Here is a 19,184-nt window from a genome sequence, read left to right as displayed (position 1 = left end):
AGCCAGCAGCGAGCAGGGTCGGGCAGGACAGATCCCCCGACCTAGGTGCGCAGGCAGCCCGGAACCAGTTGGGGTGTGGGGCAGGTGACCGAGGTCGCACATTCGCGCACAGTGAGACAGACCACGCCGGCCCCAGGGAGCGAGGGCTGACGGCGGTGGCACACTCAAGTGCAGTGGGACGAAATGCGTGGGCCCAGTTATGGTGGCAGCTGCAGCACCAGTGGGGGCCACGGGCAGCAGGTGGCAGACGGGACACCACAGTTCCTCTTTGACCCCACCCCCACATACAACGTCACAACCCAGCGACTTAGTTGGCTCGCTCTAGTGAACACCTTAAGGCTCCAATCCTGCTACAGAACAGGCACAAACAGCCCAAAAGATGGTGCAAGAAGAACTCAAAGTCCCAGAGCCGATAACTCTCAGCGACCGAGAAATTGCCAGCCTCTCAGAAGCACAATTCAAGACACTGTTTATCAGGATGCTCACAGAACTGGTTGATTATAGTCACAAATTAGAGGAACATATGAAGGCTAAACTAATTGAAATGAAAGGAGATGTCCAGGAAACCAATAGTGATGGAAAGGAAACTGGGACTCAAATCAATGGAATGGACCAGAAGGAAGAATGAAACATCCAACCAGAAAGGAATGAAGAAATGAGAATTCAAAAAGATGAGGAGAGGCTTAGGAACCTCCAGGACATCTTTAAATGTTCCAACATGCAGATTATAGGGTTACCAGAAGGGGGAAGGAAACAGCCACGAGTGGAAAATGTATTTGAACAAATAATAAAGGAGAACTCCCCCAGTCTGGCAAAGGAAATAGACTTCCAGGAAATCCAGGAAGCTCAGAGAGTCCCAAAGAAGTTGGACCCAAGAAGGAACACACCAAGGCACATCATAATTACATTAGTCAAGACTAAAATGAAGGAGAGAATGCTGGAAGCAGCAAGAGATAAGGAGACAGTCACCTACAAAGGAGTACCCATCAGAGTGTCAGCAGATTTCTCAAGAGACCTTACAGGCAAGAAGGGGCTGGAAAGAAGTATTCCAAGTCATGAAATCCAAAGACCTACAGCCAAGATTGCTTTTTCCAGCAAAACTTTCATTCAGAACGGAAGGGCAGATAAAGTGCTTCTCAGATAAGGTCAAGTTCAAGGAGTTCATCATCACCAAGCCCTTATTATATGAAATGCTAAAGGGACTTATATAAGAAAAAGAAGATAAAAAATATTAACAGTGAAAGGACAGCAATCTCACAGTTATTAACAAGCACACCTAAAACAAAAGCAAACCAAGAGGACAGCTAGATCAGGAGTGGAACCATAGAAATGAAGAACACATGGAGGGTTAGCAACAGGGGAGTGGGAGAAGGAGAAGGGGGGAGAAGGCACAGAAAATAGCATAGAGGGTAGGTAGAAAATAGGGGGGAGGGCGAGAATAGTGGGGGAAATATAGAATCTAAAGAACTTGAGACACGTGGTTATAAACTAAGGGGGGGGAGAATGGTGGGGGAGGGAGTGTGCGGGTGGAGGGGAATGAAGAGGGGAATAGAACAACTGTAATGGTATAATCAATGAAATATATTTAAAAAAATATTCTTTCTTTTCAGTTGTGTATTAAACAGTTACAAAAATTCCCTTTGGCTGTAATTTGTCAAATAAGGTATCTGTAAAGTTGTGTGAGGTTTTCCTCCTTGGTTTAAGAAATGATGTGTTATTTTATGGCTCAGATTTGAATCCAGAAAACAGAGTGCTTGTGCAAGGTTAGATGATGAGATATAGTGAGAGTAAAGGACAGAAACTAGGCATAGTATGCAAGAGAATAAAGTTAATCACAAGAGTAATAAAGATCCGGAAGACAGTGACATGGGCTAAGACCAGGGAGGGGTGCTGTGTAGTATTTACAATTATATGGAACAACAGTTATTTACAATAATACTGGAACAACAATAATATGACAAATATATCATCTAAATAACAAGATTAGAAAGTACACAATCAAGAGTAAGTAGTGTGATATTGGAATATAAGTGAAGTGAAAGAAGAAAAATTAAATACAATATGAAAGAGAGAACAAGGAAAACCAAACAATGCAATTAAACAAATAAAATGAAGAAAACTAAGCAGAAAGAAGAGAAATAAAAATACTAATAAAATAAAAGAAGTAAAAATAATTAAATAATAATAATACTTCAAATAATAACATGTAAGTTCTATAGGATAGCAAAGTGAAATTTGTCTGAGCTTCTCAGTTTTGAGGGTTACCCTTGTGTTCCCTCTTTGGATCTGTCTCTGGACTTTTCACAGTTCTAGGTCCTATCATCTCACGTGGGAAAAAAAAAAAAGCTTCCTGCTGACATTAAACCTGCCAGCCAGGTGAGTTGTGCTGGTCTTCCTGGATGCTGCAGGCTGCACCCTGCACCTTGGATGCTGCACCCTGGAGGGTGGCTGGGCTTTGCTTATCTCTGTTCCTATGGTTTTGTGAGGATGGGGGCCAGGTCTGGGCTGCAGTATTCAAAGTTGCCCAACTTCTGGCCCAAGTCTTCTGAGTGCTGGGCAGCTCCCACTGTCCATCTGTGCCAGGTTGGCACCTTTAACCCACAACATTGTGTCACCTGTGAGGTACACTGATTTGGAGCTACCTGCACACCTCCTCCTTTCTCTTTGCTGCCCTGGGTGTCATGAACTCTCAAAGTCCCTTCCAGGCAGTTTAGTTCCCCTATTAAATTATTTACCTGGGGACTCCTAAATTTCTGAGCCCCTGCTGCCCTACAGCAAGGGAGAGTCCTTGCATAGCGGTTGTACACCATATAAATATATATAGCGAGTTTCCCTGGTTTTGGGCTGCCATTTTTAAAAACTGCAGGGCTTTTCAGACAGCCCAACTCTCTGACCAGTCCTGAGACTCTCTGGGTCATGGTCAGTGGCAGCCCAACTCTTCTCCCATCTCTAGGTGTCTCCCTGCTCCCAGATTTCTCTGGTACTGTTGAGCCAATGACCTAAGTCAAAGCTGGGGAATGCCCCCTGCTGTGTGTCTCCTACTGGGTCCTTATTCCTCCAGCGACTTCAAGCGTCCAGGTCTCACCTAGGTGGGACTGGTTTCCCTGCTCTGGAAGAGGAGGAAGCAACAAAGTTAGATCGCTGACCAGGCTCTCCTCCAAAACTTCTACAGCAGCAGGACCTGGGACCACAGCTGCCGTGCAGTGTTCCCAGGTGCAGGGCCCAGTGACTTTCTCATCAGCCTACAAAATTTCCTTAAGGTCCACTTTTTTTTAATGCCCTCTGCAATCTTTGATTTGTAAACTTCATATAAGCTGGGATTCAGTATGCTGTTCACTCTGTTCCTTGGAAGATTGGCTAGGTGTTTCAGTTGGGTACAGGAGTAAGTGTGTTAAACTCCCATCTACTTCGCCGTCATCTTCCAACTGCTGTTCTACATTTTTTAACACAACAAAAATACAAATAAAACCAAAAGTGCACATAGAAAATATCTCTATAATAAAACAAGCTCTTTACTGCTCCAGGAAGGTGCCATTCAATGCATTTTATCTGTATTAGAATATAATTTTTGCAACAACCCCTATAAAGTAGGCAGTATTCTTACTCTCATTTTATGGAGGAGGAAACCGAAGCAGACAGAGGCTTAGTCACTTGCCAAAGATAAGACATGAGCAGAGCAAGATCATGGGTCCACAGTCTGTGATCTTAACCTATCTATTTTCATGGCTTTCTCCAGCTTACTGGAGATTCTCTAAGTTAATCAGGTAAAAATAATGTTCATTAAAAGACATTTTCCAGAATGATTAAAGCTATTAGCTTCTTTTAGGTTCCCATTAAATGTAGCCAAGAGAAGTTCTTGAAAGTAATACACAAAATTTTATTATCTCTTTCATGGGTTTGGCCTATGACCCTCTGCTTAGATTTTTTCTTACAGAATTCAGGTATGGTGTAGTAGTTAAGATATAAAATCTTCATTGTTATTTCAGGTAAGGAAGACCTCAGAGTCTACTTTGTGGAGGTGCATCTCAGTATTAGGGTCTTCTTTCAGGGTACCCAGAGAAAGGGTAGATTTTTCTACTGTATAAATATTATCCTAAAATCCTAATGTGAGCAAAATTCTACCATTATGTAAAATAGTATCAGGTACACATATTGACATATATTCAGGATCCTAGTCAATCTGCTTCCTAGACAATATAATAGACCACATGGTCTTGGAAAGCCACTCTCAGAGTAGGTCAATATAACTTTCATTTCAAGCTGATTTGGTTTCATTAAATTATTATTATTATTTATTGTTGTTCAATTATAGTTGTCTCCATTTCCCTCCATTCCTCTTCCCTGCCCATTGTCTTCGTCCATGGGTCATTTATACACATTCTCTGACTTGTCCCTTCCTCTTCTTTCTCCCATTATTGCCTTCCCCCCTCCCCTCTGATTACTGTCAATTTGTTTTATTTCCATGTGTCTGGTTCTATTTTGCTCAGTTGTTTGTTTTACTGACTAGATTCCATTTACATGTGAGATCATATGGTATTTGCCTTTTACTGCTTGGCTTATTTCACTTAGCATAACATTCTCTAGTTCCATTCATGCTGTCATGAAGGGTAGGAGCTCCTTCTTTCTTTCTGCTGTGTACTATTCCACTGTGTAAATGTAACACAGTTTTTTGATCCACTCATTTTCTGATGGGCACTTAAGCCATTTCAAGCACTTGGCTATTGTAAATAGTACTACTCTGAACATTGGAGTACGTAGGTTCTTTTGAATTGGTGTTTCATGATTCTTAGGGTACACTCCCAGCAGTGGAATTGCCAGGTCAAAAGGCAGTTCCATTTTTAGTTATCTGAGGAAATTCCACACAGTTTTCCACAGTGGCTACACCAGTCTTCATTCCCACCAACAGTGTACATAAGAACAGACACACAGAGTTCCAGCCAGGATGGAGAAACCCTTTGCTTTCTCACACAAAAAAGGAGGATAACAACTAATCTAAATACAATAAACAACCAGAAGTGCCAGAAAATCAAGCCACATGCAACTCTGTCAATGAAGGAAGAAAAGAAACATTCAACCAGACCAGTAGGAGACAGGCAGCTGGGCAGGTGGAGGAGATGCACAGCAAGGAGGTGGACTATGAGGGTGGGGCTGGCTGAGAAGTCCCACAACAAGTTGGAGGACACAGAGCTGGATGAAGGGGAAACTAAGACTCAAAGCTAGCTGTAAACTATGGCAGGGTTTGCCACAGTCAGAGAAACTCCCAGTGTCACACAAGAGTTTGTTGGAAAGTGGGGCTAGAGCCAAGCAAGCCAGCCCCATTGTTCCCTCTCTTACCCCTTCCCCAAAGACAGCGCTACAGCAAAGCAAATAGAATACCTAGTGCCCTGGCCCCTACACAATATAACAGCTGTGCCAAAGCAAGAAATATGGCCCAAATGAAAGAACAGATCAAAACTCCAGAAAAAGAGCTGAGTGACAAGGAGATAGCCAATTTATCTGATGCAAAGTTCAAAATACTGGTAATCAAGATGCTCACAGAAGTAATTGAGCTTGGTTGCAAAATGAAGGGATGCATGAAGGCTACACAAAGCGAAATAAAGCAAAATATTCAGGGAACCAACAGGGATGGGAAGGAAATAGGAACTCAAATCAATGATTTGGAACAAATGGAAGAAATAAATATCCAACTGGAACAGAATGAAGAAACAAGAATTCAAAAAAAAAAAATGAGGAGAGGCTTAGGAACTTCTGGGACAGCTTTAAACATTCTGATATCTGAATCTTCTCCTTCTGAATCAGAAGGAGAAGAACTAGAGCAAGAAGTTGAAAACTTATTTGAACAATAATGAAGGAAAAGTTCCCCAGTCTGGTGAAGGAAATGGTCTTCCAGTAAGTCCAGGGAACCCAGAGAGTTCCAAAAAATTGGTCCCAAAGAGGAACACACCAAGGCACATCATCATTAAGTTACCCAAGATTAAAGATAAAGAGAGAATCTTAAAAGCAGAAAGAGGAAAGGAGAGAGTTACCTACAAAGGTGTGCCCATAAGGCTATCAGCTCATTTCTCAAAAGAAACCTTACAGGCAAGGGACTAGAAAGAAATATCTGAAGTCATGAAAGGCAAGGACCCACATCCAAGATTACTCTATGCAGCAAAGCTATCATTTAGAATAGATGGACAGATGAAGTGCTTCCCAGTTAAGGTCAAGTTAAAGAAATTCATCATTACCAAGTCCTTATTATATGAAATGTTAAAGGGATTTATATAAGAAATTGAAGAAGATCAAAAACTGTGAACAGTAAGATGACAACCGACTCTCAACTATCAACAACTGAATCTAAAAAAGAAAAAAAGAAAAACAATGAAAACAAAAACTAAGCAAACAGCTAGAACAGAAACAGAATCAGAGAAATGGACATCACATGGAGGGTTTTTAGTAGGGAAGAAAGGGAAGGGAAGAATGGGGGGAAGGTACAGGGAATAAGAAGTGTAATCGGTAGGCATAAAGTAGATGGGGAGAGGTTAAGAATGATATAGGAAACAGAGAATTCAAAGAACTTATATGTATACCCCATGGACTAAGGAGGGGAGAATGCTGTAGGGTTGGGAGTGCAGGGTGGAAGGGGGATAAAGCGAGAAAAAAGTGGGAAAACTCTAATAACATAATCAATTAAATATACTTAAAAATAAAAAAGCATTAAAAAAAGAACAGACACATAGATCAATGGAACAGAATAGAGAGCCCAGAAATAACCCCATGTCTCTGTGGTCAATTAATATTCAACAAAGGGGCAGAAACACAAAATGGAGTAAAAATAGCCCCTTCAACAAATGGCATTTGGAGATCTGGACAGCTAGTGGCAAAAAAAAAAAAAATGTAATTTGACCATCAACTTACATCATACACAAAAATAAATTCAAGATTTTTAAAAGACTTAAATATAAATTGTGACACCATAAAAGTTGTAGAGGAGAACATAATCAGGAAAATTTCAGATATTCCACACAGCAATATTTTCAGTGATATGTTCCCTAGGGCAAGGAATATAAAGGAAGGCATAAACAAATGAGAGTACAACAAATTAAAAAGCTTCTGCACAGCTAAAGAAAGCATCAGCAAAATGAAAAAGGAACCAACCACATAAGAAAACATTTACCAATGATACCTCAGACAAGGATTTGATGTCCAAAATATATAAAGAACTCACACAACTCTACACCAGGAAGACAAACAATGCAATTAAAAAATGGGCCAAGTACCTGGACAGACACTTCTCTACAGAAGGAGGACATACAGAGGCCCAGAGACATATGAAAAGATCCTCAGTATCGCTAGCTATCAGAGAGATGCAAATTAAAACCACAATGAGATATCACTTCACAGAGGTCAGAATGGCCATCATCAACAAATCAAAAAACAAGTGCTAGGGAGGCTGTGGAGAAAAGGGAACCCTGGTTTCAGGAAATTAACATTTACTGAGCAAAAAAGATAACATGTTAAATATCTTTACTAATTAATACATCAATGTTACTGTTTTTTCTAGATTCCCAGATTGGGTTTACTTTCTAGCTTAATAGAACCATACCCAGTGTACCCAGTTTTTGTTGTTTTTTAGAAGTGAAAGAAAAAGCAGGATTATACAAAATTTCTCTGTGTGTAATGAGAGCTTCTGTTCCAAACAAGGCATGAACTTCTCTGTTTAGACCAGGTGAGGGCAATCCTGTCTTCTTCCAAATATTTACTTACTGAAGGTGACAAAAAGAAAAAAAATCACTTCCATTTAAATTAGTCAAGTTAGATACAATAGCTAGTTTGCTTAATTAATTTCTATTCATAATTGTTACTTAATTTTAGGTCATATCTCCACCTTCAATGACAAGCACTGGGTTCCAACTCTGGCCACACATGAGATTCATCTGGGCAAATTCTAGAAAATGTCAAACCCTAAACATTTCATCTGAATTCCATCCCCAGGCATTCTGATTCAATTGGTCTGATGCTGACAAGACATCGATGTTTTTCAGAAGCTTATGTGTAGACAAGGGTGACAACTGTTGACAGGGTTTTAATTAATTAGAAATGAATTTGTCAGGGAATAAACACTAGAAATTATCTTTCTAATTTAAATTAGTGTAGGGTTCACCTGAGTGTTTAAGGTGATATAAATAGATACCTTTGTCCTCTGTCAATAACGGTTCTCCCCAAGGCTTGGAAAGTGATTAAAACTTGGTGTTCAGTTTAAATTTATCTCAATTTTGTTCTTGTTCCGGCCAGTTCTCCTTTACTTCCATCCTTCTCTGCTGTTTCCCCTTTCCAAGTACCACCCATTTCCTTAGGTTATCTCCCAGGGACTGTTTTGTCATTTTGGAGATTTCTGCAAAGCTCCCTTGGATTCTGTAGTTCCCAGCTGCTGCTACCTGTTCCCTGCCCCATCCTGGCTGCCTCCTGCTTTCCTCCCTGGCCCTGGCCATGCCAGGCTCCCCCTGAAGGGCCCTTAGGACTCTACTGACCAGGGCAAATGATTCTGCTTCTGGTCCCTTTCCCCAGCATGAAATCTGGCCATTATCACCAGAGTCCTCTCATTATTCCAGTCACTGCGGCCCCTCACTGAGCTTGTAGACCCTATGTTAGACTACTACAAAAATGTTCATTCTGCCAAAGATTGTATTACTGTGAATGTAGGCAGTAGAGAGCTGGTGAGTTGGCCCAAGTCAGTCAGGGGCCTGAGAGGCAGAGCCTTGCTGGAAGCTTCTGAGGCCATATGCTGGATGTTCCTGGGTAGGATGGCACCATTCACAGGGAAAGTGGTACTCTGGTGTGATTCTGGGACTAGGTAGACACAGACCTGGTTAGTGGATGCTCAGGGACAAATGCACATATTGGTGGCTGAAAGGAGTTACAGAAACAGTAGGGCAGCCAAGAAAGGCAGAAAAGGGAGTGACAAGTAGAATCCATGTCTTCTATGCCCTGCACTGTTCCTGACTGTATGATATTTGGCAGGTCTACCCCTCTTTGGGCTTCAGAGGAGAGCTAACCTGTGCATGCTATGAACTTGGGGATACTGTTAAATATCGCTTCTAATGCAGTGATCAAGAATCTAGAGTTGACATTTCCATTATGCTGCTAGGTCTTGCCTCCCCTACTTGTTTATGGAGTAGTGAGCTTCTCAATGGCCATGGAGATTGCTGTCTTTAAAATTCCTTGATCATGATAGGTGACCTAAAGGATTTTTAGTCTGCATCCTCTCGACCAGTGGTTTCTCCTTCCCTCTGGTCTCCACCAGCCACCCGATCCTCAGGAAGAAGTCTTTAGTCCGGGGGCTGTGAGACTGCCTCTTTTACACACACACACACACACACACACACACACACACACACACACACCTCTGTTAGAGGCCTGTCCTTCCTTCCCATAGGGCCATGCTGTGCAAATCTTCCTTCCTCAGAACTCAAGCATTCCACAGCCCAGGCTCCCCTCTCTTCCTTTTGGCTGACCTTGTTCTGTAGCGGTTTCTATTGCTTGGTGTGTTTCCACAAACATCTGGCTAGATGTTGGGGATAGCCTGCATCCTACCCATCCCAACAGCATTCATGTGCAACACTGAAGCATGTCCGCTGGACCCAGCAGATTGACTTCTATGCAGGAAACAGTAAAACAAAACAAAACAAAACACCCCCCAGTAATATAGGCAAATCAACTACATGCCACCTCAGATTATTCTTCATGACTCAGACTCATTCCTTCTCCCATTAAAAGGTATAGTGGATCTTTAGGTTGCCACCCATTCTTTAAATAAAAGTAACTCAGAAGATAATTTTAAAAAAGATAACCCTTTGGATTTTCAACACATTTTAATTATATTTTAGTATAATCATTAATATTGAGGATTTACTTCAATTGAAGACTTAAGGTCTGCAAATTGGTGAAGTTTGGGGTTCCTTTTCTTGACAGAATAAAATTCAAAATTATGAATACAAAATACTTGTGAGCCTTCTGGGCAGAGTTTGTGAGTGACAAAGCCTGTACTGCAGGACTATATTTCTGAATGAACCCATCCATCTCCAGGTTCTGGTGGAACTTTGTGATACCATGAGGTGGCAGTATAGTATCAAATGTGAAAAGCATACCTCCACACTTTTGATTTGTTTGGATATTCACAACTGAATGTTTGCCCCTGTACTTAAAATAACATCTTGTTCTCTGCAACTCCTTTTTTCTCTTTGTGTGAACTTTTTTTCTCTAGGCAAGACAATCTGTTTTCCTGTCTTCAAACTCAAGGATTTACAGGAACCTGCTACGCCATCAACACAGGTTAAAAAACTAAGGGTAACAATTTGTTCCTGAAACTTCTACACTCCCCCTCACCCCCTTCTGTTTTATAGTACTTTAAATCGCATTTTTATAAAGCAAAAAAGAAAGTGTTTCACATAACTTCTCCCATAAGTAATTTTGAAGAGCTTTGGCTCTAATGGTTTTGACCATATTAGACTTCATTTACATTGATCTAGCCACAAAGTAACCACATATTTGACAAAATTTTCAAAAACTAACATTTGTTCCACATAGTAAGAACACACCTGTATAGCACAGAGACAGTGTTCTGGAAAGGAGCCCTTCCTTCCTTTTCCCAACCCCAAATCAAGTTTTGTTTTTTTTTTTAAATTGCATGAGTAGACACTATTTGAGTATTGGTAATTTTGCACCTCAAGTTTAGCTTTAAAGGCAAAGAACCTGCACTTCTGTTTCATTATCAGTCTCTAGTGATTTTAAGTACAGGTCTTTTTACTGAAAGCTGTCCCCAGAATGTCAATAAAGATTTTGTTTGTTTTTTAACTTGCTTATTTTAAGCATGCCAATGATCAAATATGACATTTTACATGGGTATATTGAAGAAATTAATAAAGAAGAGCTCCAAAGTGGAACATTTCCCACTATGTAACATAGCTGAAAATGTGTCTAATGAGAACATTGCTACATTAGTAAACCAACATGCTAACTTTTAGCTCTCTCTATCCCACATATGTGGTAGTCCATGGAAATGCCCTGAAATACTACTTTATACTTGCAAATGTAAAGTTTATGGTTGTTTTATATACAGTACAGTACTGGTTACCACATGGGTTAGATGCAGACCACTTATTGGGACCTATATTACAAAATCACAATTCCTTAATGAATAAAATGGTTGAGAGGTAGATTTTAGAATGCCTTTGACTTTAAAAAATAAAATTGGCATGGCAGCTAAAGTGGGTGTTCTTATAGCATATCTAATTTCAACAATCCAATTAACTCCAATGACGACTCTGGAAAGGATTTACAAAATGTTTCTAGTATGAAATTCTTTTTAAAAGCCTCTAACAGAAGATAAGCCAAGGAATTAGTTTCCGTCTTATTAATTAAAAAATATTTTTAATCACTAAATATTCCTATTAGGAAAAGTAAAGAGAACAGACATCTTAGCAGGCCGCAGAGAACAAGTCCCCACCCCACAGTTTGATGTCTCCATCATTAGTAGGGTAGCTGCCCATTTTCTTATCTTGATTGACAGTTTAATAAGGGACCTAGGGCTATCTTTTCAGTAGGAACATACAACCTTACCAATTACTTTTAAATTATTGCTAATCTGCCAGAAAATAACAAGCATGAGAAATAAAAATATATGAAAAGCTCTTCTGAAGAAGCTTTTACTTCCGGTGCTTTTTAAAGGTTCAGTTCAGAGAACTTGTCAGAACTTAGTGAATAGAATTTAGGCGCTGCGGTTTTTTTTTTTTAACATTGGTTCAATTAGGAGCAAAAAAGGAGGGAGTTGTGTAATACAATTGTCAAGCAAAGGAAAATGCTTTAAATTGGGGGATTATGTGCACAGACCACCTGTAGGGCATTCAGATCCCTTTTCTATAATGCTTGAATCCATGCCTAGCTGCCTGCAGGCTGGCTAACAATGCTTGGAAAAGCTGTTTAAAAGGCTGAGCACACTTGTGCCTCAGGTCTTCACTGTTACAAGTCTTCCTCTCCCTAGCTCTCCTTTTTAAAGTAAAAGTCCCACATCCCTTTAATGGAAGAAATTTAAGGCTCCACGGTGGCCAATTGGTCTGCACCAAGAGGAGCCAGCAGGGAAAGAAACTTCAGACTATATGACACATTTGGAGAGGAGAAAAGATCAAAGTTTTTCAAACTCAAAAGACCAAGTTCCCTACAGATTAACCCTATTCATTTAACTCCTCTTAAAGGAATGATGTGCTGGGCCACTGGGCAGACAGGTAAAAAGTTCAATTGCCAAAGCATTCTTCTTCTAATTCAACAGCCTTCTGCTCAAATAAATTAGCTCAGTCTTGACAGAGGAACAATAGCTTTTTCTCTAGGAAAAACAGCACTTTTGGTATTAAGATGTTAACCCATTACTTTAGTTCATTAAGGATGTTTGCTCCACCACCAGAGTATCAAGTGACTTATACTGTATATGTTTCACAGTTTAAAACACTCACCTTTACACTTCAACAGCCTGTTGCAGTCCAGGTGCTTTCAAAATCACAGACATAAGAAATAAACATGAGATTTTGAAGCCTTTAGTGATACTATTGAAGAGAAACAACAAGGCCTGAGTGGAAAATTACTCCCTTGCAATAGTCCACTTACACACATTAAGGTGAGTGTTGTTATCCATGGATCGAAAAGAGAGCTATCATTAAAAACACCCTTTTGGAAGGTGCAAAAACTCAGTTCTGGTTTCAGTTCAACAGTGATATTTACTTTGCTAACACCTTAAGAACTAGAGTTTAACAGGTCATTTTCTCCATGCCTAAAGTTAGTGTACCGAAAAACCAGAAAATGTCCATTCTTTCAACGCCCTTAGTAAGCACTTTACAGGTTAACAGTTTAGAAGAGGTAAGGGAAAGAGCAATGTTTCAATCATTTATCAAAACGTCATTTTATTGGCAAAATAGAAAACTTATATTTGTTCGTATAGGAGTGGCCTCTGTACTTTTTTACAAAAAATGTACAGACTATATATCTCTGGATATATACATATTTTACAACTTTTACAATTCAACAAATAATTATATAAATACATCCTTTAATGTACGAAACCCGTATTTACTTGGGGTGTATAATTAAGACATTTCTTTTTTATTTACTTAAGGCATTTGCCTGGTCATAAAGAACACCCAAACCATGCAATTCCGTTAGGTCGCAATCATCCCTCCTCTAGGATGAATAAGGGTTAACGTAGGAGAAAACCAGGTCTCTCAGGTGAAATCAGTAGATCTGGCTTCAAGCTCAACAAATGGCAACCAATGAGGGCTCCAAGCCTTGGGTTCTCGGAAAGCTGGAGAGTCCATCCTCTGCCAAAATTAACACCTCCAGGGAGGAGCTCCTCACTTACCAATGGAGGAAAGGGGGCTGACGCTGGGAGGTCTAGGCCAGGAACTTTGTTCTAAGCAGGACATTGAAGTTCCAGCTAATGGTTACCATTAAGAGTTCATTATCATACTAATAGCAGTCAACACGGTGAAGGGCTGGAAACCTCAGCTCCAGCCAGTGGAGTGTCCCCTCACAGCACTTGGCCTCCTAGCTCCAGCTTCCTGTCCAAAGCAGGGGAAGCCCCACCCTGAGCTCAGACCTGGGACAGTGGCATCTGCTTTGGGTAAGACGTGGAGCTGGCCGTGCCAGATCGCCACGTCATGCCTGTGCTGACGTCACTGTAGAGGGAGCCTGCTCCACCGCCCAGCCCTCCTCCGGTCCCCCCGCCGGGGCCGTCTGCGTCTCTCAGGCCAGCAACCCCGTCCACTGCGGCGCTCTTGCAGGCCCAGCAGCAGCGGGTGCACAGGGCCCGCCACGACTCGAGCGTCTTGCCTGACCAGATCCACACGCCCGAAGTGATGCCTACCACTAGGCACATGAAGTACTTGAGCATGAAGACCGCGTAGTCCGGCCGGCGCGCCTGGTCAGGCTGCAGGTCCCGCAGGCACGGACAGTTATGCGTGGCCTCCCAGCGCGGGCGGTTGTGCTGCTCGTAGAAGAGGCAGGCGACCACGATGGCCGCGGGCACTGTGTAGAGCACGGTGAAGAGGCCCAGGCGAATCATAAGCTTTTCCAGCTTGTGCGTCTTGGTGGGGCCGCCCTGCTGTTTTATGACCGAACGGATGCGGAAGAGCGACACGAAACCTGCCAGCAGGAACATTGTTCCTATGAAAAGGTAGATGACAAGCGGCGCCAGCACGAAGCCGCGCAGGTTGTCGAGGCTCTGGTTGCCAACGTAGCAGATGCCTGCTACTGGATCGCCGTCCACGGAACTCAGCGCCAGCACAGCGATGGACTTGACGCTGGGCACGAGCCACGCAGCCAGGTGGAAGTACTGCGAGTAGCCGGCGATGGCCTCGTTGCCCCATTTCATGCCAGCTGCCAAAAACCACGTGAGCGACAGGATCACCCACCAGATAGAGCTGGCCATGCCGAAGAAATATATGAGCAGAAAGACTACTGTGCACAGGGCCGGGCCAGTGGTTTCGTAGCGCACGTGCTGCTCCACCGCGCCCAGCTCCTCGTACTCGCTGCGCCCTCCCGGGCTGCCAGCGCCCGCCGATGCAGCGCCCGCACCCGCCGCCGCCGCAGCTGCGCTGCCCGCGCCGCTCCCTCCACCCGCACCCGGCGCACCACCGCTGCACGCCACCTTCTCATGCCCCGCCACCAGGCGTACCAGGTAGCCCACCGACACGAAGAGGTAGCAGGCCGAGAGAAAGATGATGGGCCGCTCAGGGTACTTGAATCGCTCCATGTCGATGAGGAAGGTGGACACAGTAGCAAAGGTGGACACAAAGCACAGTACAGACCATAGACCAATCCAGAAGACGGTGAAGGCCCGCTCGTCCTGGCTGAAGAAGGGGTTGTGACAGGGCAGCGCGCAGTTAGCGATCTGGCCGGTCTTGACCCGGTTGTACAAAGGGTGACGCTCGCTGGCCACGCTCACCATTGGCGCGCGACACTGGCAGCCCGGCTCACAGGGCGCCGCGCCGCCGCCAAGGAGCCGTGCCTTCCCGCCGTCTCCGGTGCGAGTGGGGGGCGAGGCTGGGTCCCCGCTGCCTCCGCCTCGCGACGGGGGCCTGGCCCCTGGCGGGCGGCCGTGGCCACTGCCTGTGGGCGGCTGTTGGCCAGGAGGCGGCGGCAGCAAGCGGCGCGGCGGACTGGGCGCAGCTGTGGTGAGGTCAGTACGGTTGTAGTCCATGCAGAGCGTGTCCGGGTTGCCCTGTTCTGGCAGCCGGTCGCAGCGCATTCGGTCCGGCCAAGCGAAGCCGTACTGGCGCATGAGAGGTGCGCATCCGGCCTTGGCTCGCTCGCACACCGAGCGGCAGGGAGGCAGGGGCTTCTTGTAGTCCTCCAGGCAGATGGGTGTGTACATGCTGCACAAGAAGAACTTGAGGTCGGGAGAGCACTGGATCTCTACCAGCGGCCAAAACTGGTGCACCTCCAGGCCCGCCTCGTCTTGCGTGTCGTGGTTGAACTGGTTAGGCATGTAAGTGTAGTTGTAGCCGATGCCTTTGCATAGTGGCACTGTGATCTCTTGACACGCCAGCTCCTTGGCTGAGGCGGCTGCAGCTCCGCTGGAACGCTGCAGCAGCGCCAAAGAGGCCAGCAAGGAGGTCACTTCCAACAGGTAACCCCACTCCATGCTGCGTGCCCTCACGTTCCAGGCAGCGTACAGAGGGGTCCGGAGGATCCAGCGAGGGAGCAGGAGAAGGGCAGAGCGGATGCCCTGCTGGTCTTTCTCCTGCTTTTCTCGGGAGGGGATCTGCCTATATATAACCTAGTCCTAGTCCCTTCTCAGGACATATCCACAGGGCGCGGTCCGCCGCTCGGGGAAAATGAGGGTGGCTGCAGGAGTGAAGTACAGTCCGAAGGGCCTGCCCTGATCGAGTTCAGCCCTTTTGGAGCAGAGTGGCTGACGTCCAGCTCATCATCCCTCACTCGTTCGCGTTCTCTCTCGAGTGCTGGGCCACTTCTCCGCGCCTCGTCGGCGCCGGCGACTTGGCTAGGAGCAGAGGGCGGCGGCGCAGCAAGTTTCCTTTTGGGCCGCGGCGCGCAGTCAAGATGGCTGGGCCAGGCCTCTCCCGCGCCGGGTCAACCCCTACGGCCTCCTTTCGGCTCCCGGAGGTTCACGCTCACGTCCAAAGCCGCGCTGCGACCGCAAGAGCTGCGGACCCGCCTCCGCCGAGGCTGCCGCCCTTTCTTGCCAGCGTCGGCCTGGTAGAAGTCCTCTCCGAGCTCGGGTCAGCAGTCGGCGACGCGCAGGCTGTCCTCTCTTCGCTAGACACGCAGAACTAAATCCAGACAGGAAGGTGGAGCAGACACCAGAGTGGCTCGGCCTTCGCCCACCACCATCACCTCCTCCACCAGAGTCGCGCCCTTCACCCAACTTCCCTGCTGCGACCCCTCTGGCCTCCAGGCCGGCTTATGAATATTTATACCGCGCGGACTCAGTCTCCGCCCACAGACTCTCACGCCAATCACAGGGGACGGGGCGGAGACTCCGTGATCCCAAGGACCAGCCTTCCTTAAGGTGGAGTGTCCGCGCCCTGGCTAGCTGTCTGTGGCTGGAGAGTTTCGGTAACCTTGGTACCGACCTCAGAGACTGAGGTTTTGCGTCAACAGTCCTTGCCCCCAATTCCCCGCCCCACCCTCTTCTTGGCTCTTAGTGACTCTGAGGACTCAATTGTTTTAAACGGGCCTAGGAGAAGGCTCGCTACTTTAAAACCTCGTACCCAGTCCCCAAGAGAAGACTTGTAAACTAAGTCCCCACTTATGACTTTTCCCAAATATGGGTGACCTCCCAGCGACAGAGGCCCGTGCCCCTACCAGGCACTGAGGGAGACCCGGGAAAATGTGCCCTACTGGAGATCTCAAAATAGTGGTCTTTGAAACGTGGAAATATGTGGGAGGAACAGGAACGACAATAGTTTATTTTAGATGGTGGGGCAGAACAGGAGACAGCCCAGGTGGAGGTGTCCCGGAGCCCAGCCGCAGGCACGCGAGGTGCGGGGTGCACCAAGGCCTTCCCGGGGTTCTCTAGTGTCTGTTGAGTGAAGAGCCGCAGGGTCCTGATCAGGAGAGCGGGGTAATAGTACACATCACAAAGGAGGTTCTGATAAGGAGGTGAGATGAAATAAATATATAAGGCATCCAGGAACCAGTGCTTCCTTAAGAAAAATAATTCCCCTTCTCCATTAAAGAAAGAAGGGAAGAAAAACTTATAAATAGGACACACTAAAAACAGCGGCTGGGTTCACTCTCCACCTCCTACTTTTGGAACATATATACATGTATCCAAAGTTCACGTGTTTTTGCAAGAGTCACACCTTCCGTGAGAGGTGGTGCTGCATCCCAGGGCTGACCTGTGGAGATGTGTCGGTGATCTGCAACGAACGGAATACGACCACAGCTTCTTGTAGCAGCTGCTTGGGATGCCTACCAGCTCTGCCCAAGCCAATTCAGGGACCATCTTAATTTGGGGGGAGGGGGAGGACGAGGAGTTGGCGGTGTGGCAGGTTCATTTACGCTTGTTAGGGCATCCCAGGGGGTTGTCTTTCTCCTAGAATGGAGTGTTTTTTTTTTTATTTTTTATTTTTAATTGATGTGCTGTTTCATTTAGCGCTTGTATGGAATTCATGCTGGGGCTATAATTACTGTAATCTCGGAAAAAAGCATTTCAGTTAGTCAGGAGGGTGGCTAAGAGTGTTCCCTGTCTCCTTATCCCTCTCCATTTTCCTGCCCCCCCCCCCCGCCCCTTCTCTTTCGTTCTCTGTCAAGACTTTTGCTATTTGTCAGCTTTCACAGTAGGAATGGTTAGGGCCTGAGAAGCAAAATTGCTGAGCGTGTGGGAACAGAAGAATTAAATGTACATTTGAGGCCAGTTCATTTTTTGCGTGGTGCTGGTAGTGATAGGTGGTAATTGGTAGTTTCTGTTTAAAATCAACTACTCACGAAGCAAAAATAACTAATATATTTGTGTATTGCTTGGTGTAATGGAATCTATGTCTTCCTCCCTCTGTTTTCTCTAGTTTGGCAACCTCAGTATGCACGCATTCTAAACAGGCGGACCTCACGCCTGCCACATGTGTTTTGTTTTTTGTTTTTTGTTTTTTTGGCAAGCTGCATATTTTCCCAAAGAATTTTAGGCATACCCATCAGCCTGTAGTCACACCACAACTGTTTCTCTTTATCCCTCTTTAAAAAACTGAAGCCTAGTTAGAAGCTTTTAATACTGAAAAACATTTGCATCCCACTTTCGTTTTGGAAAAACTGAACTTCTTAGGAATTTGTAATTCAAAGACTTCAGAAATATTAGCTAGTTCAGGAGAAAATGGTCTATTAAAAAATGTAAAGACTCGACCTTTAATTTACTCTGTCTATTGATTCATTTCCTCTTTCCTCCTAATTAGTATTTCTCTTTATGGTGTATTGAATGTAGAAAGTCACCTTACCAATGTCACCCCCATAAATTTAATAAAAACGTTTTTTTAGAAGAAAATCATTTATTTCTTCTGTTGATACCTTGTTCATAGAGGGCCATTCTCCAGAACATTCAACTGCAGAGTAAGGACTGGCAATTCCTGGATTTAGTGTTTGGAGTGCAGTTGTGAAGGCTACCTGCCCTCCACACTCCCACAGCCCCAGGGTGCATGGCTGAGACCACAGATGGGAGGGGCTGGTTTCCAAAAGCAGTACAGATAGTGAAAAGTTTCTACTGCTTTTCTTCAGCAGGGAAATATCAAATAACAAAGTTTAGAGTTATACTATATAAATTTATTGGAATTAGGTAAAAATAAACTGACATTTAAAAATCAAGGCTGAAAATAGTTGGTTTTGGCTTTTAATTGGCATTTGACATTTTTCCTTTTTTCTTTTGAGACAAGATGAAAGCTTTGATGATGTGTAATGTGGAAATTTTTGGTAAGTATATTAAGCTTGCAGGAGAAAATAAACAGACAAAAGTTCAGAGCTTTCAAAAGTCATGTATAATAGACTTCCCTCTAAGATGGAGGCATAGGTGGGAATACTGTGCCTCCTCACACAACCAAAATTAAAAACAACAAAAAATTAGAAACAAAAACAAAACCAGAACAGACAGAAAGTTCAACAACCATTCATCCAGATCATGAGAGGGGAGGAGTCAGCTGTAAGCAGAGAGG

General features: G+C 44.4%; 1 protein-coding gene across 1 annotated transcript; it reads right to left on the bottom strand.

Annotated features, from left to right (window-relative positions):
- Positions 1–12,909: 12,909 nt before the first annotated feature.
- On the bottom strand, positions 12,910–16,452 carry FZD8 (frizzled class receptor 8). The gene has a single exon (XM_037037798.1). It carries the CDS (start codon positions 15,665–15,667, stop codon positions 13,616–13,618), a length of 2,052 nt encoding a protein of 683 aa, XP_036893693.1. The 5' UTR covers positions 15,668–16,452; the 3' UTR covers positions 12,910–13,615.
- Positions 16,453–19,184: the final 2,732 nt, after the last annotated feature.

The sequence above is a fragment of the Sturnira hondurensis genome, unplaced genomic scaffold (genome assembly GCF_014824575.4).
Source record: "Sturnira hondurensis isolate 20B ecotype Veracruz unplaced genomic scaffold, ASM1482457v3 Scaffold0023456, whole genome shotgun sequence".
NCBI lineage: Eukaryota > Metazoa > Chordata > Mammalia > Chiroptera > Phyllostomidae > Sturnira > Sturnira hondurensis.
The sequence above is the reverse complement of the archived record's forward strand: the minus strand, read 5'-3'. Positions and strand labels throughout refer to the sequence as shown.